This window comes from Oncorhynchus mykiss, chromosome 13, assembly GCF_013265735.2.
Source record: "Oncorhynchus mykiss isolate Arlee chromosome 13, USDA_OmykA_1.1, whole genome shotgun sequence".
Classification (NCBI taxonomy): domain Eukaryota; kingdom Metazoa; phylum Chordata; class Actinopteri; order Salmoniformes; family Salmonidae; genus Oncorhynchus; species Oncorhynchus mykiss.
The window spans coordinates 36388697-36412959 of record NC_048577.1 but is presented as its reverse complement, the minus strand read 5'-3'; the positions used below and the strand labels follow the sequence as shown (position 1 = coordinate 36412959).

The 24263-nt window shown below is 43.4% G+C and overlaps 2 protein-coding genes across 3 annotated transcripts; both read left to right on the top strand.

Moving 5' to 3' along the window:
- The first annotated feature begins 463 nt into the window (after positions 1-463).
- LOC110486236 (stAR-related lipid transfer protein 3) lies at positions 464-15138 on the top strand. 2 transcript variants are annotated; one of them, XM_021557680.2, is made up of 14 exons: positions 464-596; positions 5610-5854; positions 7922-8041; positions 8166-8243; positions 8347-8400; positions 8969-9086; positions 9353-9454; positions 9615-9763; positions 10311-10373; positions 11446-11541; positions 11711-11790; positions 11989-12093; positions 12262-12355; positions 12464-15138. In XM_021557680.2, the coding sequence occupies exons 2-14, from the start codon at positions 5636-5638 to the stop codon at positions 12566-12568; spliced, it is 1383 nt and encodes a 460-aa protein (XP_021413355.2). In that variant the 5' UTR covers positions 464-596; positions 5610-5635; the 3' UTR covers positions 12569-15138. The 2 variants fall into 2 exon arrangements, with proteins under 2 accessions (XP_021413355.2, XP_021413356.2); XM_021557681.2 differs by having other exon boundaries at positions 465-596; positions 7922-7999.
- A 124-nt stretch (positions 15139-15262) lies between these two features.
- LOC110486235 (melanoregulin) lies at positions 15263-23090 on the top strand. Its single transcript, XM_021557679.2, has 6 exons — positions 15263-16278; positions 16400-16496; positions 19132-19294; positions 21431-21521; positions 21741-21904; positions 22163-23090. Exons 2-6 carry the CDS (start codon positions 16402-16404, stop codon positions 22385-22387), a joined length of 738 nt encoding a protein of 245 aa, XP_021413354.1. The 5' UTR covers positions 15263-16278; positions 16400-16401; the 3' UTR covers positions 22388-23090.
- Positions 23091-24263: the final 1173 nt, after the last annotated feature.

Here is a 24263-nt window from a genome sequence, read left to right as displayed (position 1 = left end):
TGTCTGTGATGACTGACACAGCTTGAATGAAGGAATTCGATTTGTTCTGGTGTGTGAAACTAATCCTAAAACTTTGAAAATATGCTTTTTAAAATAACATATATGACCTTAATTATAGGCACTGCACGCACAAAATGATTAAAACAAGTGGTCCGTATTTCACAGCCTATGAAGGAATGAATGAACATTACCCACATTCCAGAAGGAATTCTGATACCTGGAATGCTGTCTGGTTGCTTCTCAGATGGTATGTTCGTGAAGTGGAGTATGTCCGTCAGGTGGAGTATGTCAGAAAACACCCGTATGGAAAACAAAACTGGCAAAGTCAGCTGACAAAATATGCTAATTTATTTATTTGGACTGATAAGTTATTACAACAACAGACAAATATAATGGTAGGTCCTTTAATATTGCATTTGTATATTAAGTAGCCTAATGCTACTGTTGTCAGATTAAAAACAAATAGCTAACATCGTACCACCATAGACATTAAAACCAGATTACCACAAATCTAAACCGGAAGTGAGATAGTGACCCCTTTCATGTAAAAATTATTCCCGGAAGATACGTTTCGTCGATGATGAAGTACTAAATAGGTGAGTTAAAGGCTCAGGACTACAGTTTTCCTTATAAAATTCAAACCAATTTCGCGTGGTCATTGTTCAGATGTGACATTTGTGTCCTATTTATTTATGTTTAATTGTAATATATTCATGAGAATGGGGTGTATACTGTGGCTATGTTATTAGCTCGCTAATGGTAATGCTAAAGCCAGCGCTAGCACTGTTGTTTTCTCCACTTGTAATGCAAGCCTAAATCAATTAAATATCACCCCCAGTATTATATACTAATTGTACATGTGTGTACGAACGGAACCTGCATGTATTACTAAACCAGTTGTAGCTTGCCAGTTTCAGTTTAGCTGTCAGCTAGCTAGCTGGTTAACTATCTACTGTAGTTAGTTAGCTATATAAGTTACCTAGTTATTGTACCATTTCTAATGCAGTGATTTGTGTCGACTGGTTGGTCACTTATGTAATGTGGCTTGCCAGATCTCAGGGTTAAGTTGTTTGTCTGTAGGAGGGTAATTTAGCCTAATGTGTTCAGTCTTCAACCCCAATGCTAATTGATGCATTCTAAGCTAATCAATACTCTAAATAGGCCTTCTCAGAATCAGATAAATCAACAGCATTTATTGTTATCTCTAACAGTCCAATGTTCAAAGTAACTTGTGTTTACTTTATTAGAGGGTGGGGCCGGCCATCACAGTGAAGATCAAGTCTTGTTGATTGACAACATCTATCATCTTTGCCCTTTCCGTGCATGTATGCCTTTTTACTGAAAACACTGTTGTGTTAAGTTTTCCTTGTGAGGTATTTACATTTTAATTCAATCACTTTTTTGATAGGACCCCTTTTGATTGTAACAAAACCGATACATATTTGCCCATGGTAGAAGTGGTCAGGACATGCATTTTTGGACCTGAATGCCAAAACATCCAAAGGTGCTCAAAGTTGACCCATTTTTGCATACCCCACCATACCATTAGACATCCATATCTTCATCACTGGAAAAGATAAACAGTTGAGATATCATTTAAAAGCTTACAAACAGGGGATTGGGAAATTCAGAAGATCACCAGGCAATCATTTTGTATGATCTATTGTCTAGAATAGAACGTCATTATTGATGATGATGATGATCAAATGTTATTGGTTGCCTATACACATAATTGTGTATAGGGGATGAAATACCTCATCCCCATATTGTTATTTATCTTCTTGCTCTTTTGCATCCCAGTATCTCTACTTGCAAATTGTAATGATTTCGCCTCTATGGCCTATTTATTGCCTTACCTCCCTAATCTTCTACATTTGCACGCACGGTACATAGATTTTTCTATTGTGTTATTGACTATATGTTTGTTTACTCCATGTGTAACTCTGTGTTGTTTTTGTCGCACTGCTTTGCTTTATCTTGGCCAGGTCGCAGTTGTAAATGAGAACTTGTTCTCAACTGGCCTACCTGGTTAAATACAGGTGAAATAAACAAATCAAATTTATTTGTCACATACATATGGTAAACAGATGTTAATGCGAGTGTAAAGGGATAAAGAATATGTACATAAAGATATATGAATGAGTGATGGTACAGAACGGCATAGGCAAGATGGAGTAGATGGTATAGAGTACAATATATGAGATGAGTAATGTAGGGTATGTAAACAAAGTGGCATAGTTTAAAGTGGCTAGTGATACATGAATTACATAAAGATGCAGTAGATGATATAGAGTACAGTATATACATATGAGATGAGTAATGCAGGGTATGTAAACATTATATTAATTAGCATTGTTTAAAGTAGCTAGTGGTATATTTTTACATCAATTTCCATTATTAAAGTGGCTGGAGTTGTGTCAGTGTGTTGGCAGCAGCCACTCAATGTTAGTGGTGGCTGTTTAACCATCTGATGGCCTTGAGATAGAAGCTGTTTTTCAGTCTCTCGGTCCCTGCTTTGATGCACCTGTACTGACCTCGTCTTCTGGATGATAGCGGGGTGAACAGGCAGTGGCTCTGCTGGTTGTTGTCCTTGATCTTTATGGCCTTCCTGTGACATCGGGTGGTGTGGGTGTCCTGGAGGGCAGGTAGTTTGCCCCGGGTGATGCGTTGTGCAGACCTCACTACCCTCTGGAGAGCCTTACGGTTGTGGGCGGAGCAGTTGCCGTACCAGGCGGTGATACAGCCCAACAGGATGCTCTCGATTGTGCATCTGTAGAAGTTTGTGAGTGCTTTTGGGGACAAGCCAAATTTCTTCAGCCTCCTGAGGTTGAAGAGGCGCTGCTGCGCCCTCTTCACGACGCTGTCTGTGGGTGGACCAATTCAGTTTGTCCGTGATGTGTACACTGAGGGACTTAACTTACTACCCTCTCCACTACTGACCGTCGATGTGGATAGGGGGGTGCTCCCTCTGCTGTTTCCTGAAGTCCACAATCATCTCCTTTGTTTTGTTGACGTTGAGTGTGAGGTCATTTTCCTGACACCACACTCTGAGGGCCCTCACCTCCTCCCTGTAGGCCGTCTCGTCGTTGTTGGTAATCAAGCCTACCACTGTAGTGTCGTCCACAAACTTGATGATTGAGTTGGAGGCGTGCATGGCCACGCAGTCATGGGTGAACAGGGAGTACAGGAGAGGGCTCAGAACGCACCCTTGTGGGGCCCCAGTGTTGAGGATCAGCGGGGTGGAGATGTTGTTACCTACCCTCACCACCTGGGGGCGGCCCGTCAGGAAGTCCAGTACCCAGTTGCACAGGGCGGGGTTGAGACCCAAGGTCTCGAGCTTGGTGACGAGTTTGGAGGGTACTATGGTGTTAAATGCTGAGCTGTAGTCGATGAACAGCATTCTCACATAGGTATTCCTCTTGTCCAGATGGGTTAGGGCAGTGTGCAGTGTGGTTGCGATTGCATCATCTGTGGACCTATTTGGGCGGTAAGCAAATTGGAGTGGGTCTAGCGTGTCAGGTAGGGTGGAGATGATATGGTCCTTGACTTGTCTCTCAAAGCACTTCATGATGATGGAAGTGAGTGCTACGGGGCGGTAGTCGTTTAGCTCAGTTACCTTAGCTTTCTTGGGAACAGGAACAATGGTGGCCCTCTTGAAGCATGTGCGAACAGCAGACTGGGATAAGGATTGATTGAATATGTCCGTAAACACACCAGCCAGCTGGTCTGCGCATGCGCAGATGTTATTGCGGGTGTAGCGCAATGCTTGTGTTCCTAGCTCCAACAGTGCTGTAATATCTAACAATACACACAACAAGCAAATTTAAAAGTAAAAGAATGGAATTAAGAAATATAGACATATTAGAACAAGTCCGGAGTAAAATATTGTGCATGTGTGTGATGCATAGGCAGTATATGGATAGAAAATGTAGTATAGGCAATATACTACATTTTCTATCCATATATCTGAAGAATACATAGGATACAATAGTATATGAACAGCAATAGTTTCATTTGGATGGCCTTGACTAGAATACAGTACTGTGCATTTGGAAAGTATTCAAAGTATTCAGACCCCTTGACTATTTCCACATTTTGGTACGTTACAGCCTTGCTCTAAAATTGATTAAATACATTTTTTTCCCTCATCAATCCACACACAATACCCCACAATGACAAAGCAAAAATATTTTTAGAAATGTTTGTAAATGTATTAAAACAGAAATAACTTATTTACATAAGTATTCAAACCATTTGCCATGAGACTTGAAATTGAGCTCATGTGCATCCTGTTTACATTGATCATCCTTGAGATGTTTCTACAACTTGGTGTCCACCAGACACCCTTTAAAATGAGTGGATTCAGCTATTTCAGCCATACCCGTTGCTGACAGGTGTATAAAATTGAGCACAAATCCACACAATCTCAATAGACAAACATTGATAATAGAATGGCCTTATTGAAGAGCTCGGTGACTTTCAACATGACACCGTCATAGGATGCCACCTTTCCAACAGGTCAGTTTGTAAAATTTCTGCCCTGCTAGAGCTGCCCCAGTCAACTATAAGTGCTGTTATTGTGAATTGTAAACGTCTAGGAGCAACAACGGCTCAGCCGCAAAGTGGTAGGCCACACAAGCTCACAGAACGGGACCGCAGAGTGCTGAAGCGCGTAAAATCGTCTGTCCTTGGTTGCAACACACAAGCCTAAGATCACCATGCGCAATGCCAAGCGTCAGGTGGAGTGGTGTAATGCTCGCCATTGGACTCTGGAGAAGTGGAAACGCGTTCTCTTGAGTGGTGAATCCCGCTTCACCGTCTGACAGACGAATCTGGGTTTGGCGGATGCCAGGAGAACACTACCTGCCCCAATGCATAGTGCCAACTGTAAAGTTTGGTGGATGAGGAATAATGGTCTGAGGCTGTTTTTCATGGTTCGGGCTAGGTTCGGGCTTAGTTCCAATGAAGATAAATCTTAACGCTACTGCATACAATGATATTGTAGACAATTCTGTGCTTGCAACAGTCTGGGGAAGGCCCTTTCCTGTTATGCCCCCCGCACACATACAGAAATGGTTTGTCGAGATCGGTGTGGAAGAACTTGACTGGCTGCACAGAGCCCTGACCTCAACCCTATCGAACACCTTTGTGATGAATTGGAATGCTGACTGCGAGCCAGGTCAAACGATTAGGCCTCTCTAACGCTCTTGTGGCTTAATGGAAGCAAGTCCCAGCAATGATTCAACATCTGGTGGAAAGCTTTCCCAGATATTCTGTTATAGCAGCAATGGGGGGGACCAACTCTGTATTAATGCCCATAATTTTGGAATGAGATGTTCGACGAGCAGTTGTCCACATACTCTTGACCGTGTAGTGTATGAGAATATGAAAAAAAATCGGCATTTGTGTTTTTAGAATATATGTTAAAGGTTTAAAAAGAACATTTTATTAAAAAAAAAATTCAAGAAATATTCAAATAGTTAAACTCTAAGCTTTTAAATTATAGCAAAATCCACCGCTTCTGGCAGACCAGCCCAACATGAGTTCCCCCTTATCCTTGCACTTTCACTGGCCACACCTCACCATTACTCCCTCTCTCTCTGTCGCAGGTGGATCGGCCCCTTTCTCAGTAGGAATGCCGGGCGGAGTGGACTATGGGCAGTTTGGGGGGAGCCTTCCTGCCATCGCCTCTTTGAATGCGTCCTACTCCACCACTGTATCCCTCCCCTCCCCCCACTACCTGATGGTGCCCCCTGGGGAGAAGAAGGTCATCTCGGATGTCCGTCGCACATTTTGCCTCTTTGTCACCTTTGACCTCCTCTTCATCTCACTGCTGTGGATCATCGAGCTCAATGTGAGTTCACTCATTATCAATCTATTTCTACTCATTTAATTTATTATATATAACTTTTATTTATCTAGGCAAATCAGTTTAAGAACAAATTCTTATTTACAATGACAGCCTACCCCCTCTTAGACCGCTGTGATACAGCCTGGAATGGAACCAGGGTTTGTAGTGACGCCTCTAGCACTGAGATGCAGTATCTTAGACCGCTCGGGGGCACATGTATTGTTGCTTTCTCTTATGTGTCTCACCTGTTGGTCTCTGCCCCTTGTTTTTAACAATTTTTCTCAGTGTCACTCTCCATACTTATTTTCACTGTTCTACATTATGCCAATTGTGTATATTGTGTGTGTACCACTGAGTATACCACACATTAAGAACCCATTCCTCTACAAGGTGTCGAAAGCGTTCAACTGATTGTGAAAATCCCAGCAGTGTTGTAGTTCTTGACACAAACATGTACGCCTGTTCAAAGTAGGGCTGGGCAGTATACCGTATTTTACTATATACCAGTATTTATGCACGGGCGTTTGGGTTTTTACTTTACCTTCTATAAAGCTATTTGAATGTTTGGTTTGTTAAATGTGATACGCCGTGTGTAACGTCCATTTTTATAGTTTACTCTGCTACTTGAGTCACCCTTCTCCGCTCTCTCTCTCTCCATGCGGCTTTCAACACAGCCCTAGTCCCACCCCGTCACTCAAGGAGCGCATTTGTTGTTGCTTGACAACGATACACTTTTTCGTTCAGTCTGCATGGTCAATGCAGCACATGCAACAATGTTGAGGACAACGATGTTGTTTCCACTTTGATCTTAATATAAATCCACAAGCGTTCTATAATTACTATTAGTTTGTGTTTCTTACATCTGCAAACAATTAGTTTGTATTTTCTTAGCAAGTTAAGCTAAATCGTGTTAGCCACTAATGCTAATAACTTGTTAGCTGGCTAACTAGCTAATAAAAGTACTGAATCGGAGCAAAACGTAGCTAGCTAATACAGCCTGATACCAGTACTGGTGGAGGCTTAAATCAGCATGTTTGTGCAACAGTATCTTCTAAATCAAAATAAATATGCGAAGCATGAATATGTTGGCTATATGAAACATATTTAATGTAGCTAAAGATTATAGGGTCTCCTAGGAAACACTGAATATCACTTTGGTTCCTACACTGTCACAATAACTCGTCCATGGCATTTTCATTCGTCGTCATGTCAAACAACACTATTCAAAGTGCCCACTATTATTTATATTCTAACTACAGAATTATAATAAACATTCCATTTCCATGATTCCAAAAGTTCACCCGTGTTTTGATCTAAATCGCTATTGCAACATTTGGTTAAAAAATACGGCCTAGTATTTTTGCCCATATCGTGGCAGTGTGGAAATTCTCAAATGAGTGCAGGAAATTATTTTAGGTTGAAGTTGAATTGAACAATATAAAACATTCCGAATGGAGAAAGACTCATTTGAAATCATTTAGAATATATGTGTTGCCACCCTAGGGTCACATACTACCCATAAAGCAAATGTAGAACTTTAGTTAATCAAAAACATAAAATACTGTAAAAAAAAAAAAAAAAAAAAGTGAAAAGTACCATATGATATTTTGTCCATATCGCCCAGCCCTAGTTCAAAGGCACTTCAATCTTTTGTCTTGCCAATTCACCATCTGAATGGCATACATACACAATCCATGTCTCAATGCTTAAAAATCCTTCTTTAACCTGCCTCCTCCCATTCATCTACACTGATCTGAAGTGACCTCAATAAGGGATGGTAGCATTCATCTGGTCAGTCGGTCATGGAAAGAGCAGGTGTTCTTAATGTTTTGTACATCCAGTGTATTAATCTTATCACTTTACCACTTCCTTAAAAATGTGAACAAGATTGTTAGATTCCCATCAGAGCTGTTAACAGTTTACTTTCGGTTATTTTCTCTCAGTGTGTGTCAGTAATGTTCTCTGATTATGACAACGTTCCCTAATGATGATGTATGTATGTTATAGGAAGAGCTTGCCTCTGGCTACATGTTTTACGAATGGTTCTACTCTTGCTTTGTCCCGCTGCAGATCCAGAACTCCATTTGGCAGAGCCTTGAGCTGGAGGTTGTCAAGTACAGCTTCCAGTCCTCCTTCTTTGACATCTTTGTGAGTGTAAACGATCAAGCTATAATAATCGGTCCGAAAGTGGTACGTTTGACTGAACGATCCTTGCCTTTATTGAAAGCTAAGTCAACATGGCCAGCTCTCATGATCACATGATCACAAAACTTGGAAGTTTTACTCTTATCTTGTCTTTTTTTCTCCACCACAGCTCCTTGCCTTGTTTCGTTTCTTGTGTCTCCAGTTGGGCTATGCTGCTCTGCGTCTGAGGCACTGGTGGGTCATTGCGGTAAGAGCGCAGACAGACTGGTACCTAGATGGACTGATGGTCATATGCTGACTGCTCTCACCCAATACCAGCTGTTGTTTTTAACAGTGTTTCATTCTTTTAGATCACCACTCTAGTGACCAGCTCCTTCCTTGTAGTCAAAGTCATTCTCTCCAATGTGAGTGCCTCCCCCTCTCCTCTTACCAGAAACCGTTTGGACTGAGCTCCACACTTGTCTCTGTTCTGAGCCACTTCACATTTTCACTTCTCTATTCAATAAGAACATGAGTATATTGTCAGTTTGTCTGCAGTTGACCTTTACTGTGTACTCAGCATGGTGGGGAGTATACATTCAAATCTATTATGATCAGAGTTAAGCCTTTCTTCTGCCCTCTGTGTCGACGCGACGTGTCGACAGCCTGAAGCCACACCCCCTACCATCTCTTCGCTATTTATTCATAACGAAGGGGAACGAGACAAAGTGTTGCTTTTGTCAAGATACCTGCTCAGCGTCACGTCTCAAATGGCAGAAGCAGTAGTGCTTATTCAAATGCAATATGGCTTTCTACACATGTGTATGTTAGAGTACCAAATGCCACCCTTTCCTCCATAGTGTACTACTTTTGACCAGACCCTTTATGGGCCCTGGTCAAATGTAGTGTACTAAATAGGGAATAGGGTGCCGTTTGGGATGTAGCCTATATATACACCACTTGTCTCAGACTGACATGTCATTCCTCACACAGCTGCTATCCCAGAATGCCTTTGGCTACGTGTTGCCCATCACATCCTTTGTGGTGGCATGGCTGGAGACGTGGTTCCTGGACTTCAAGGTGCTCTCCATAGAGGCTGGTGATGAGAGAGGTGAGTCACAGAGACATGGATACATTTGAATGGTCCAGGACTTTCCATTGACCATGTTTGTTCTGTCATTTTGCCAGATAGCACATGAATATGCTAAATAAGGTCTGGGCCCTCAGGAAATCCCCTCAGAAGCGGGAAGTGGGTTGTATTGGACAGACAAGTAGGATGGAATGATGAGATGGTTACATTTGCAATAATGGAATGAACAAAGAGGAGAGGAAGATGTGTGGTCTTTTACTTCTCCCTTTACGGTCTGTCTCCCTCAGCCTACCTAGCAGCAGTGAACGCAGCGTCGGAGCGAGCTCCCATGATCTACCCTCGCGCTGTGTCTGAAGGACAGTTCTACTCTCCACCAGAATCCCTCGCAGGTACCACACGACATCTCCCTTGTAATTCTCAATGTCTTTCTCAATCTTCCTTGTCTGCCATATCTCTCTCTCTCTCTTTGTTTCACCTTTACGCTGTCTCTTACCTAACTGTAATATCCATTCTACCTGTCTGTGTGTGTTGTTGTATTATGATGGCCAGGGTCTGAGGAGGACCTGGATGAGGAGGGGCTGGGTCGCAGGGCAGTCTCCCCCCAGGAGAAGGCGCTGGTGAGGCAGGGTAAAGAGGCCATGGCCGTGGTGGAACAGATCCTGGCCCAGGAGGAGAACTGGAAGTTTGAGAAGAACAATGTGAGGGGCTCAAGTTCAGGGGCGTGAAACTCATTCCATGATTTTTGTACATTTTATTTGAACCTTTATTTAACTAGACAAGTCAGTTAAGAACAAATTCTTGTTTACAATGACGGCCTAGAAACGGTGGGTCAACTGTCTTGTTCAGGGGCAGAACGACACATTTTTACCTTGTCAGTTCGGAGATTCGATCCAGCAACCTTTCGGTTACTGGCCCAGTGCCACTAGGCTACCTGCCGCCCTGACGGGCCGAGTGTCTGCGGGTTTGTTATTTCCTTTCAATTTGTATCCAGTTAAGACCTAGACAACCGGGTGAGGGGAGTTCCTAACTAATCAGTGACCATCATTGGTCAATCAAGTACAAGGGAGGAGCAAAAAACCCGCAGACACTTGGCCCTCGATGGAATGAGTGACACCTGTGTGCCAGTTGCTTCTAGTTAGCTACCTATTGTTGTACGCTGTTAGTTTCTGGGTTGGACACAAGATGGTTTGATAGTGACAGATTTACTGGATGTTGCTAATATGTTGTTGTTTCTCCTTTTGTCAGGACGTGGGGGATTCTGTGTACACACTGGAGATCCCCTTCCATGGAAAGACCTTCATTCTCAAGGTACACAGTCATCACTGTTTATTTTTGTGTATGGCTTTTTCTTTCATAACGTGTGGCTTGTCTGGTGTAAGTATTTAGTATATTGGGCTATATGCCTTTGGAAAGTATTCAGACCCCTTGACTTTTTCCACATTTTGTTATGTTACAGCCGTATTCTAAAATTGATTAAATACATATTTTTTCCTCAGCAATCTTCACACAATACCCCATAATGACAAAGCGAAAACAGGTTTAGACATTTTTGCAAATGTATAAGGAAAAAAAAAGAAAGAAATATGAGACTTGAAATTGAGCTCAGGTGCATCCTGTTTCCATTGATCATCCTTGAGATGTATCTACAACTTGATTAGAGTCCACCTGTGGTCAATTCAATTGATTGGACATGATTTGGAAAGGCACACACCTGTCTGTATAAGGTACCACAGTTGACAGTGCATGTCAGAGCAAAAACCAAGCCATGAGGTTGAAGGAATTGACCGTAGAGCTCCGAGACAGAATTATGTCGAGGACCTCAGACTGGGGCGAAGGTTCACCTTCCAACAGGACATCGACCCTAAGTACACAGCCAAGACAACACGGGAGTAGCTTCGGGACAAGTCTCTGAATGTCCTTGAGTGGCCCAGCCAGAACTCAGACTGGAACCTGATCAAACCAAATCAAATCAAAATTTCTGTGCAGCAACGCTCCCCATCCAACCCGACAGAGCTTGAGAGGATCTCCAGAGAAGAATGGGAGAAACTCCCCAAATACAGATGTTCCAAGCTTGTAGCGTCATACCCAAGAAGACTCGAGGCTGTAATCGCTGCCAAAGGGGCTTTAACAAAGTACTGAGTAAAGGGTCTGAATACTTATGTAAATGTGATATTTCAGTAAAAATAAATACATTGCTTTGTCATTGTGGGGTATTGTGTGTAGATTGATGAGGGGGAAAAAACGATTTAATACATTTTAGAACAAGGCTGTAACAATGTGGAACAAGTCAAGAGGTTTGAATACTTTCTGAAGGCACTGTATATCGTATATTCAAGGTCTTCCTAGACTGTTTGATAGGTTTGTGTGTTGTCTGTCCCAGGCCTTCATGCAGTGTCCTGCAGAGCTGGTGTACCAGGAGGTGATCTTACAGCCAGAGAAGATGGCCCAGTGGAACAAAACCGTTTCTGGTTGCCAGGTAACCTGCACTATCCTCTCTCCTCTTTTTCTCATGACCAGTCATCAGACAAACAGGCTTAACCTACTACAGTGAACCTACTGTGAAAACTGTTTTGTTTTGATTCAGATCAGTTGTTGTGGCCCATAAGATGCCAAAGGCTAACATTGCTCTCCATTTGTTCCTTTAGATCCTCCAGAGGGTGGATGACAACACCCTGGTGTCGTACGATATCTCTTCCGGGGCAGCAGGGGGGGTAGTGTCTGCCAGGTAACGCAACACAACATGGACTACCTCGAATATGGAGTCATCCTGTTCCCTATGTAGTGCACTAATTTGGACCAGGGCCCGCATAGGACTCTGGTCAAAAGTAGTACATTCTATAGGGTGCCATTTTATATAGGGTGCCAGCCCTCGTTTTGTCCATGTTTTGAATGTAGAAGTAATTCATGTCCTTGTATCCCTCAGGGACTTTGTGAATGTGAGGCGGGTGGAACGCAAACAAGACTGCTACGTCTCCGCTGGCATGGCAACCGACCACGACGCCAAGCCTCCGCACAGTCGCTATGTCAGGTCTGGCCTTGCCTCTAGACAGCCTCATTTCACTGGGAACAACACTGAAAGCAGATCATGTCAATGCTAGTTAATTAGCCGACGTGTGGTACTACCCTCCCTCTCCTCTAACTCTCTCTTCTCCTCCTCCTCCCTACCATCCATCCCTCTCTCTCTTCTCTTCCCTAGAGGTGAGAATGGTCCAGGAGGGTTTGTGGTCCTGAAGTCCAACAGTAACCCCTCGGTCTGTACCTTTATCTGGGTGCTCAACACAGACCTCAAGGTAAGAACAGACCATTGTGGATGGTTTGTGTGTGCATGTAGCTTTGATGTATAGTCAGTGGGCTGGAGAAGCAGTATAACTTACATGTCTGATCTTGTTTTGTCTCAGGGTCGACTGCCCCGCTACCTTATCCACCAGAGTCTGGCTGCCACCATGTTTGAGTTTATGGCCCATCTACGCCAGCGCATCCGTGACCTACGGTCCACTCGCTAGATGCCCTCTCACTTACTTCCTGTCGGGAAGCTAGATGCTTGCAACCCACAGCGCCACCGCAGGTTTGGTGGTGTCACTGCAGATTTATGGGAACACCTACAGTTGGAAGTGCACTTGAGATTATGGTGGATATCAAACTTACTTAGACTAGAGGAAGGTCAACAGCATAGAGAATGGGAGACTGGTGTGTCTGTACTTTCACCTGTCTTTTAGACGTGAGGAGGTCTGGGACTGTCAAGAGGAGATGTTCCTCCTCTCCCATGGACTCCATGTTGTTTTTAAACATAGTTACACACGTTTTTATGTAACTTTTCTGCTGTTTCTCTCACTGATGCCAGTGTTGGCTGCATCTCCCTCCAGCCAAGAAGTCTAACAGTATTGAACGTGTAATGGAGGTCAGACTAGGACTACGCTTGATGAGACTTGATGAAGACCGCTAACTCTGAGCCTTATTCTACCGCACATTTATGTTAGCCATTGACTGGCTGTTATGCTTTTTTCTTGTTGTTTTTCCACTGTCTTCACTGTTATTCTCTGGTGACCGGGGAAACCGCTACACATGACCACATCATAAACAAAAATTTAACTGTTGGAACACAATGAACCCACAGGGTGTCCCTTTTGTCCTCGTTGACCCTCACTGCACTGTGATCCATTGAAGCTGACTGTAGGAGTGCTGTAGTCCTCCAGCCACTAGGGGGTGACACTACCACAGATCTACTAACAATGGGAGACAACCTACTTAATGGAGCTCAAGATGGGTGGTTGTGATGACTTATCAGTCACTCATGGGTTCATAAAGAGTTTCAGATACTCTACTCTTCTGTGCCAAGCCTTTAGTGGCCTTTTTAGCTAGAGGGAATCCAACTGCCCTTAATGATGGTTTATCTAAATTGTAACTGTATTGGTAAGTGTATCGCAGCCTTCTGAGATAAGCCTTGACTGCAGACATACTGTAGATGGAGAAGTGGCAGTAAATGAATTATGTGATTCTTTATGTTAAACATTTATCATTGTGGTGGATGCAATATTGAAATTGGCTATAATCAGGGGGTTCTGATTCTCTGTATCTAATAAGCATATGACAGTTCCTCAATGGCAAAGCATGCTGCTTTGCATATCACAACCTTCAGCTATCAGCCTGCTGTGTGCATGGCGATGCAGTACTGAATATCTGGTGTGTCAGGTCATTGAACATTATGCTTGTGAAAACTCATGTTCCCCTCTAATGCCTTGCAGTCCTGTAAAAATACAAGTCGGACTTGTTCTGTTTTGGGCTCCACTCTATTTTAGGGCCCTAGTTATTAACAGGCTTAGCTACATCATTATTGTATCAGAACAGAAACAAAACATGTTGAACAAAGAAACAAAATGTTTTTAAATTGTATGGGCTGTCTGAAAGTGAAAATATGGTCTTTGAGTTCCATGATGAAGAAAAAAAAGTCTGAAGATAATTTGAACAGTTTGCCATCTGTGTGAGTGGGAGTTTCACACGTAAGCCAGTTCTGTAAATCTCTTAACTAATAATTGGGCTGAGAAAGCTGTTGGTTGGTGTGGTGCCTTTGTCACAGTGACAGAAATGGGCATATAGTGTCACTGTGACCACACTTTAACTGTTAGGACTTATCTATTACTAGAATATCACTTGTTTGCTAAAGGTCTGTGTTGCAAAGGTCGCTTTATTTTCAGTTTGGTATGTTTTAATTTCTATGATTGTTCTAATGTTTTGAAATCATACAAACTGCTGATCGTTTACAAAAAAATGTGTCAATTTTCTATCGTCTTCAAATATTTTACCAGGATACTGAATTGTATTTTTTTTTAACAGAAGATTAGCCCGCCTTGAATCTCTAATAAAATGTTGAAAATAGTTATTGATGAAACATCCTGACTCCCATTTCTCAGCCTTTCCAGTAAAACCAACCCCTCAACCCTGTAACACAAACTGTCCAAGATGCCTGGTTGAGTAGGTTATCCTGTAGGCCTACATAGAAAAGCCTGATTTACAAAACGTCCACTTGTGATATTAGGAGGGACTCCTCTGATAAGGAAGATTTCACAGGGAACGTGACACAAACCACTGAGTGTTTGTTAACTGAGTAGATACCGGTAACACACAGGGTTTTGTCCAAACTGAACAAGATGGACTGGAACATGGACTACCTGGACTTGTCCACAGCAACCGTTGGGTTGCTAGACATTCACGTTATATGGCCGGGACAACCACACTACTTTTTTTTTTTTTTTTGCCTGAAGTAACCTTGGGTGTTATGTAACCATACCAAACGTAACACGTCATACTAATATGAGTATCCCGGATTTACGTTTACTATGTTACGCCTAGTCTATGAGACCAGGCTGTCCAATAAGAAACACTTATTGTTTTAAAAAGTTTCCTATTGCATTCCTTAATGAACATGGTCACGCTCCATTTCTCAGTCTCCCTCTTTCTCACCCTGTCTACCATTTGCATGGCTCTCTGTGCGCTTGTGCTCGAGGCTGTGTTTATATCATGATTATAACACTGACTAAAGTTGGCATCTCATGGGAGCTTTCCTTTTACACTACAATCTACTATGTTGTCCTTTTTTTGCCTTTTGGATGAGTGTGGTATATAAGATACAGAATTTGAGTAGTAGAGAATTTTGTGAACCAAGTGTACCTTTAGTCTAGGATTTTTTTTTTAAATAGGTCCATTCTGCGTGGATAGAATCTAGTCTTTTTATAAATAGGAGCACTGATTATCTTGTTTACTGATGAAACGGTTCTCTGATATATTTGCTATTTTACCATTTCCACTACGTGTAGAATACATCCAGGTTATTGGCCTAGGGGCGATGACATCTAGCGACAAATATTTTACTTTGAAGAAGCTTGTTTTGTTTAAATGCAATATGTAGCCTTTTTTCGTCTGTAGAGTGTGTGGTTTTAAATGGATGGCTGAAGGAGATAAGTATGTGGGTCGCAAGGTGGGGGGTACAGTAGCTAGGGCCTTGCTATTGCTGCTGGGGGGCAGAGGATCGTTCAGCTCACATGACTGGGCTGTGACTGAGTTGGGTCTTGTGTGTGCATCTGGATCTGTGGTGATGAGTGAGAGGGGAGTGACTACTCAGTGCTCTCTTTGTGGCGAGACAATCCCTGGGTCATCCTCTCTTCCAGCTTCTCTGATCCAGGAGGAAAGTCTCTGGGCCAGGATTTGGAGACCTTAGCTGGCTACCTCTTCTGGTCCTCAGTCATCGGGACCTGGAATGAGAAGAGGATTCCACACCAGTATATACAGCGTGGATGTCGGATGGAGATTGGAACCCATAGATCTGTAACTTTTGTATCTGGAAACTAGTTGTTGGAAATGACCTCGACTCTCTTTAGAATGGTTTCTGTCTGAACGGGATCTTTTTCTTGAAACTCATTTTTGTCAGCGTGGAGGCAGGGTATCAACAGAGTGAGAATCGTGGGTGTTCACCAGCTCTGTGAGTGCTTGACAAACTTTTTCTCTTTACTCCTGTGGATATTGTTTTGGAATCAAACTCGGAGGGCGTGACCAGGGTTTCAGGTCCGAACCCTCATCCTACACCACTGGGTCACCTATCCTCAGCAGGGAACTGGTAGACAGAAAGAGGTGGATATAGTGCGTTGGACCAACTTCACTGGTTGGAGAAGACATTTTTTCCTTCTTACCTGTCCTGTACCTGGATAGGACTTGAGAAACGGTACCGTATACCCTCTCTTGTTTGAAGAGTTGAACCATTTCTGGACACCAGACCTTATCTGGAATTCTAACTGCTCTCACGCTATCTTCTACCGATCTACTTCCCTCTCTCTCTCTATCAGAGATGGGGGCTGCCTTCAAGAGGTTCTGTGCTCGGTTCTGTTGCTGCTGCTGCTTTAGCGATGATGAAAGTGAGGAGGAGAAGGAGCCTTTAATCAGGTATGCAATCTGTGACACCGCGATACACTGACATACACACTTATCACCATGACAACCCATGACAACCCGACACACTGACATACACACTTATCACCATGACACCCGACACACTGACATATAGACTTATCAACATGACACCCCGACACACTGACATACATACTTATCACCATGACAATCCATGACAACCCAACACACTGACATACAAACTTATCACCATGACACACTGACACACTGACATACACACTTATCACCATGACAACCCGACACTGACATACACACTTATAACCATGACACCCTGACATATAGACTTATCACCATGACAACCCATGACACCCCAACATACTGACATGAACACTTACCGACATACACACTTATCATGACAACCCATGACACAGTGACATACACATAACACACTGACATATAGACTTATCAACATGACAACCCATGACACCTCGACACACATACTTATCACCATGACAACCCATGACATCCAAACACACTTACACCACAGGAGGCTGCTGAGGGGTGGACGGCTCATAATAAAGGCTGGAACGGAGCGAATGGAATGGCATCAAACCATGTGTTTGATGTATTTAATACCATTCCACTGATTCCGCTCCAGCCATTACCACGAGCCCGTCCTCCCCAATTAAGGTGCCACCAACCTCCTGTGACTTGCACACACTTATCACGGCACACAAACAATGTCACAATTCCTCATGTGATTTCTCACCCTCATGTCTCTACACACCAATCCATAGATTTAAGAGTTACAGTTGAAGTCGGAAGTTTACATACACCTTAGCCAAATACATTTAAACTCAGTTTTTCACAATTCCTGACATTTAATTCTAGTAAAAATTCCCTGTCTTAGGTCAGTTAGGATCACCACAATGTGAAATGTCAGAATAATAGGAGAGAGAAGGATTTATTTCAGATTTGATTTATTTCATCACATTCCCAGTGGGTCAGAAGTTTACATACACTCAATACGTATTTGGTAGAGTTGCCTTTAAATTGTTTAACTTGGGTCAAACGTTTCGGGTAGCCTTCCACAAGCTTCCCACAATAATTTGGGTGAATTTTGGCCCATTCCTCCTGACAGAGCTGGTGTAACTGAGTCAGGTTTGTAGGCCTCCTTGCTCTCACATGCTTTTTTCAGTTCTGCCCACAAATTGTCGATAGGATTGAGGTCAGGGCTTTGTGACGGCCTCTCCAATACCTTGACTTTGTTGTCCTTAAGCCATTTTGCCACAACTTTGGAAGTATGCTTGGGGTCATTGTCCATTTGGAAGACCCATTTGCGACTAAGCTTTAACTTCCTGACAGATGTCTTGAGATTTTGATGTCTTGAGATTTTGCTTCAATATATCCACCTAATTTTCCTCCCTCATGATGCCATCTATTTTGTGAAGTGCACCAGACCCTCCTGCAACAAAGCACCCCCACAACATGATGCTGCCACCCCAGTGCTTCACGGTTGGGATGGTGTTCTTTGGCTTGCAAGCCTCCCCCTTTTTCCTCCAAACATAACAATGGTCATTATGGCCAAACAGTTCTATTTTTGTTTCATCAGACCAGGGGACATTTCTCCAAAAAGTACCATCTTTGTCCCCATGTGCAGTTGCAAACTGTAGTCTGGATTTTTTATGCCGGTTTTGGAGCAGTGGCTTCTTCCTTGCTGAGCAGCCTTTCAGGTTATGTCGATATAGGACTCATTTTACTCGTTTTGTACCCGTTTCCTCCAGCATCTTCACAGGGTCCGTTGCTGTTGTTCTGGGATTGATTTGCACTTTTCGCACCAAAGTACATTCATCTCTAGGAGACAGAACGCGTCTGCTTCTTGAGCAGTATCACGGTTGCATGGTCCCATGGTGTTTATAGTTGCATACTATTGTTTGTACAGGTGAACGTGGTACCTTCAGGCGTTTAGAAATTGCTCCCAAGGATGAACCAGACTTGTGGAGGTCTACACCATGACAATTGGAGGTCTACACCTCCATTTTTGTCAGAGATTTTGGCTGACATCTTTTGATTTCCCCATGATGTCCTGCAATGAGGCACTGAGTTTGAAGGTAGGCCTTGAAATACATCCACAGGTCCACCTCCAAAAAACTCAAATTATGTCAATTAGCCTATCAGAAGCTTCTAAAGCCATGACATCATTTTCCAAGCTGTTTAAAAGGCACAGTCAACTTAGTGTATGTAAACTTCTGATTTATAAGTGAAATAATCTGTCTGTAAACAATTATTGGAAAAAAATACTTCTGTCATGCACACAGTAGATGTCCTAACCGACTTGCCAAAACTATAGTTTGTTAACAAGAAATTTGTGGAGTGGTTGAAAAACCAGTTTAAATGACTCCAACCTAAGTGTATGTAAACGTCTGACTTCAACTGTATGTCATGCTCTCCATCCACAGCCCTCAGATTTAGTCACACTAGTGTAATACACAGGTGTGGAACCAACCAACAATGATCCTCTCTATATCTATTGAATTGATAACAGCTTCACAGTCATCCCGATGTTCCCCTGATAGACCACGCGCGCCTGTGTTCGTTTGTGTGTGAGTGTGTGTGTGAGTGTGTGTGTGTGTGTGTGTGTCTATTTGTTATTTTGGTCTATTTGTTTCAGTCCTGACACTTTGGAGTACTTTGACCGCGAGGCGAAGAAGCGAAGGGAGCAGGAGCAGAACCTATGGAGTGAGCCAGGCGACCCGAGCCACTCCGAGAGAGACGATGACCGGATCCTGTACAACCTCATCCAGAACAGGAACCAGACACGCAGGGGCTCGCTGGTACCAGAAGGGGGGGGCCCAGGGAAGGGGGACAGGGGACACTTACTGTATGACAACAGAGAGTTTGGGTTTCTAAGAGGGACCCACTGGGCACTGGGCACACAATGGTTGAATCAACGTTGTCTCCACGTAATTTCCATGGATTTTATGCGCTCTGATATAATGTAGGCCTACATTATCCAACTAGGTACCATGCCTGTCAAAACAAATCAAATGTATTTATATAGCCCTTTGCACATCAGCTGATATCTCAAAGTGCTGTACAGAAACCCAGCCTAAAACCCCAAACAGCAAGCAATGCAGGTGTAGAAGCACGGTGGCTAGGAAAAACTCCCTAGAAAGGCCAAAACCTAGGAAGAAACCTAGAGAGGAACCAGGCTATGTGGGGTGGCCAGTCCTCTTCTGGCTGTGCCGGGTGGAGATTATAACAGAACATGGCCAAGATGTTCAAATGTTCATAAATGACCGGCATGGTCAAATAATAATAATCACAGGCAGAACAGTTGAAACTGGAGCAGCAGCACAGCCAGGTGGACTGGGGACAGCAAGGAGTCATCATGTCAGGTAGTCCTGAGGCATGGTCCTAGGGCTCAGGTCCTCCGAGAGAGAGAGAGAGAAAGAGAGAGAGAAAGAGAGAATTAGAGAGAGCATACTTAAATTCACACAGGACACCGAATAGGACAGGAGAAGTACTCCAGATATAACAAATTTACCCTAGCCCCCCGACACAAACTACTGCAGCATAAATACTGGAGGCTGAGACAGGAGGGGTCAGGAGACACTGTGGCCCCATCCGAGGACACCCCCGGACAGGGCCAAACAGGAAGGATATAACCCCACCCACTTTGCCAAAGCACAGCCCCCACACCACTAGAGGGATATCTTCAACCACCAACTTACCATCCTGAGACAAGGCCCGAGTATAGCCCACAAAGATCTCCGCCACAGCACAACCCAAGGGGGGGCGCCAACCTAGACAGGAAGATCACATCAGTGACTCAACCCACTCAAGTGACGCACCCCTCCTAGGGACGGTATGAAAGAGCCCTAGTAAGCCAGTGACTCAGCCACTGTAATAGGGTTAGAGGCAGAGAATCCCAGTGGAAAGAGGGGAACCGGCCAGACAGAGACAGCAAGGGCGGTTCGTTGCTCCAGAGCCTTTCCGTTCACCTTTACACTCCTGGGCCAGACTACACTCAATCATATGACTCACTGAAGAGATAAGTCTTCAGTAAAGACTTAAAGGTTGAGACTGAGTTTGCGTCTCTCACATGGGTAGGCAGACCATTCCATAAAAATGGAGCTCTATAGGAGAAAGCCCTGCCTCCAGCTGTTTGCTTAGAAATTCTAGGGACAATTAGGAGGCCTGCGTCTTGTGACCGTAGCGTACGTATAGGTATGTACGGCAGGACCAAATCAGAGAGATAGGTAGGAGCAAGCCCATGTAATGCTTTGTAGGTTAGCAGTAAAACCTTGAAATCAGCCCTTGCCTTGACAGGAAGCCAGTGTAGGGAGGCTAGCACTGGAGTAATATGATCACATTTTTTGGTTCAAGTCAGGATTCTAGCAGCCGTATTTAGCACTAAGTGAAGTTTATTTAGTGCTTTATCCGGGTAGCCGGAAAGTAGAGCATTGCAGTAGTCTAACCTAGAAGTAACAAAAGCATGGATTAATTTTTCTGCATCAATTTTGGACAGAAAGTTTCTGATTTTTGCAATGTTACTTAGATGGAAAAAAGCTGTCCTTGAAACAGTCTTGATATGTTCTTCAAAAGAGAGATCAGGGTCCAGAGTAACGCCGAGGTCCTTCAGTATTATTTGAGACGACTGTACAACCATTAAGATTAATTGTCAGATTAAACAGAAGATCTCTTTGTTTCTTGGGACCTAGAAAAAGCATCTCTGTTTTGTCCGAGTTTAAAAGTAGAAAGTTTGCAGCCATCCACTTCCTTATGCCTGAAACGCATGCTTCTAGCGAGGGCAATTTTCCAACAACAACGTTGTCTTCTGTTTGTTGGGGGAATGTGCTGCTATCTCACAGTAGGCTTACTCTAGTTGATTGACCTGTGTTTGTGGTGATAGTTGTGTACTAGGTTAATATTGTTTGTATGTAACCCTGCACCCTTGCTCTCTGTAGGCGCACCGGCGTCTGAGTGTGGACATTGAGGGTATGAGAGATCTGCGTCGGGAGGTCAGAGACAAGTGGAAGATGATCCTGGAGAATTTAGGTGAGAGAACAAATGGAGGGATAAAATGAGGGTGATAGAGAACAAATGGAAGGGTAAAATGAGGGTGATAGAGAACAAATGGAAGGGTAAAATGAGGGTGATAGAGAACATATGGAAGGGTAAAAGGAGGGTGATAGAGAACAAATGAAAGGGAAAAAGGAGAGGAAGACAAAATTAATAAAATCTAATCTCAGCAACCATGAACTCTCATTGGCTCAGGATTCATGGCGGAGGCGGAGTCTCTGCTGACGGTGTCTGCCAGTGCTTCGTATGACCGTATGAAGAACGCCTCGGCGTCACGCACACTACTGCACACACTCCACTCTGAGACATCCATCTTTAACACCCGGGAGGCCCCACCTGAGAGATACCTCTTCATCCTGGTGAGAACAGAAACTAACAGAGGAGGGACATTTTGTATTATGGTTATAATGTCTTTCACTTCCTTCTCCAAATCACTTCCTGTTTGATAATGATGACTCTTATACCTCCCCTCTTCCTCTGTTTACTCTTTCTTCATTCCCTCTTTGGGTCTTTTCTCTTCTTCCTTCACTCTGTTTTTCACCCTCTCCATCTTCCTCTCGCTTTCCCTCCTCTCTCCATCTTCCTCTCGCTTTCCCTCCTCTCCCCTTTTCATATAGGATCGTCTCATATACCTGGATGCTGCTGAGGACTTCTTGGCGAAGGCTAGACGCTTCTACCCCAAGCGTGATACTGATGATGAAGATGAGGACAACCCATTAGCAGTCAACCTGCCGTTGCTACTGGCCAGAGTGAACCGCACCATGAACAGAGAAGGGAGCGATGATGAGGACAAGAGGCTGGATGAGGAAGATGGGAGCGGAAGAGAGGAGGACAACTTCTAGACGGAACAGGAGCTGCAATGACCTCAAACAGTAGACAGGGGGCAATAGTTAGTTGTTTATGTTGCAGAGTTGGGAGTATACAAGGACTAGGATGTCTGATTCTGAATATACTCTGTTGAAAATACTCTCCCAATTTACACTAACACTAGGGGCTCTATTCAATCTGTGTTGCTGAAGTGTTACAGATTGTGCGATAGAAATGTTAACGTAATTTCTGACTGAACAGACATATGCCATGTTTACCTGCTAACACGGGAACATTGCCTTCACATTTCAATCACGCTGTAACGCTGAACTTCCGCCATACAAACTGAATAGAGCCCGAGGTTTGAACAAAAAATATACAGCTTTCCTTTCACCTCATCAGAACCATGATCCAATATGATTCTGTTTCTCTGTTTAGGCAGACTTAGCTGGGTCTCAGGTATATTAGGGAGAGTTTGAGGTTATCACCCTGCCATTTTTTAAAATCCATCCAGACAGTGTTAGTTACCCAACTCCCTGGGTCTGTTCATTATTCGTCTCCGCCAGGGAACACAGTGGACACAGTTAAACACAGCACTGAAACCCGTAGGGCACAGCTGTCCTGTTCCACATCAGCACTTTGTCTCATGATTATCAGCACTTGTTTTATCGAGTCACAAGACAGTCTTTTAAAACCAGTAGTTAAGATTACCTTGGAATAAATGTGTGTTAAACCAATTAAATCATTTGGAGTTGTCCATTTATTTAACGGACCATGCTTATCGAGAGGTACTAGTGTATTTTTTGTTCATGAAGTTTACAGAGATGAGTTTAGTAACAAAATGACGACTTTGAATGAGTGTGTGTGTGTCTGTGTGAACAGTGGAGGTTGCAGTATGTGGGCATCTAATGGTCACTTTAAGTACATGTCAAGATTGTGAGAGCGTTTGGGATGTTTTGGTGAGTTGAAGGGGATGCAGCATGTGTCTTATGTTCTATTGTAAAGTTGATATGGAAAATAAAGTGGCAACCTGATACTGCAGACCAAGTTATGTGTGTGTGTGTGTGTGTGTGTGTGTTTGGCAGGGTTAATGTGTCCACGGGGAGCTCTAAACTCCCTGTCACATGTCGGCATGGTGTGGTCACAGCTCCAACACTGTGGCTCACCCATGCCTGCTGTGAGCCACGCCCCACAGAGATAGCCTCTGACCTGGCCCAATCTGGCCTGTCCTGGGCGTGCTCGTCCCTTTGGGTCCACAGGGGGTGTGTGGATGAGGATGTTGATGGGTTGATGGTCAGCTGTCTATAATGTTACATGAGAAGGACAGCATGTTTCTTAGAAAATAGACAGTGGCATCATTCCCATAGGGGGAACAAAGGCACACTCCCTCAGATGTGTCCTGTTCCTCTATTCCCCCAACGAAGTGGTTCCTTCCAAATTGCACAGAGCAAAGAGATGCTAGATATTCTAGAGTCTAATAGTTGCAGTATTGTCAGTGGAGGAGAGAGAGCGTAGAGTGACACTGGATTTTAGCTGCCAGTAATGGGCAGGAGGTATGTTTGCAAATTAATTTAATCAAGCTATGTGGCCTATTGATTCTTTTTTGATGAATAAATGAAACCAAAATGTTTTGCTGTTTCTCTGTAATACTTCATTTGATCTTCTTGTTCATCTTTCGATGTTGATCATTTTCCTGCACAGCAGGAAAGGCTTCTAAAGTTCGTAATTTCCACTTTGAAATTTCAGACTTGACTTGCCCTGCTGAAAAACGATTCAACCCCTAATCCACATAATAATTTACATTTCATGTTGCTCAGGACTATATTCCTGCTGTAGCAAACTGGTTCAAATTAAGATCCTACCTCCGTAGCCACTTATCAATTTGATGAAGTTGGAAATTCATACACAGAG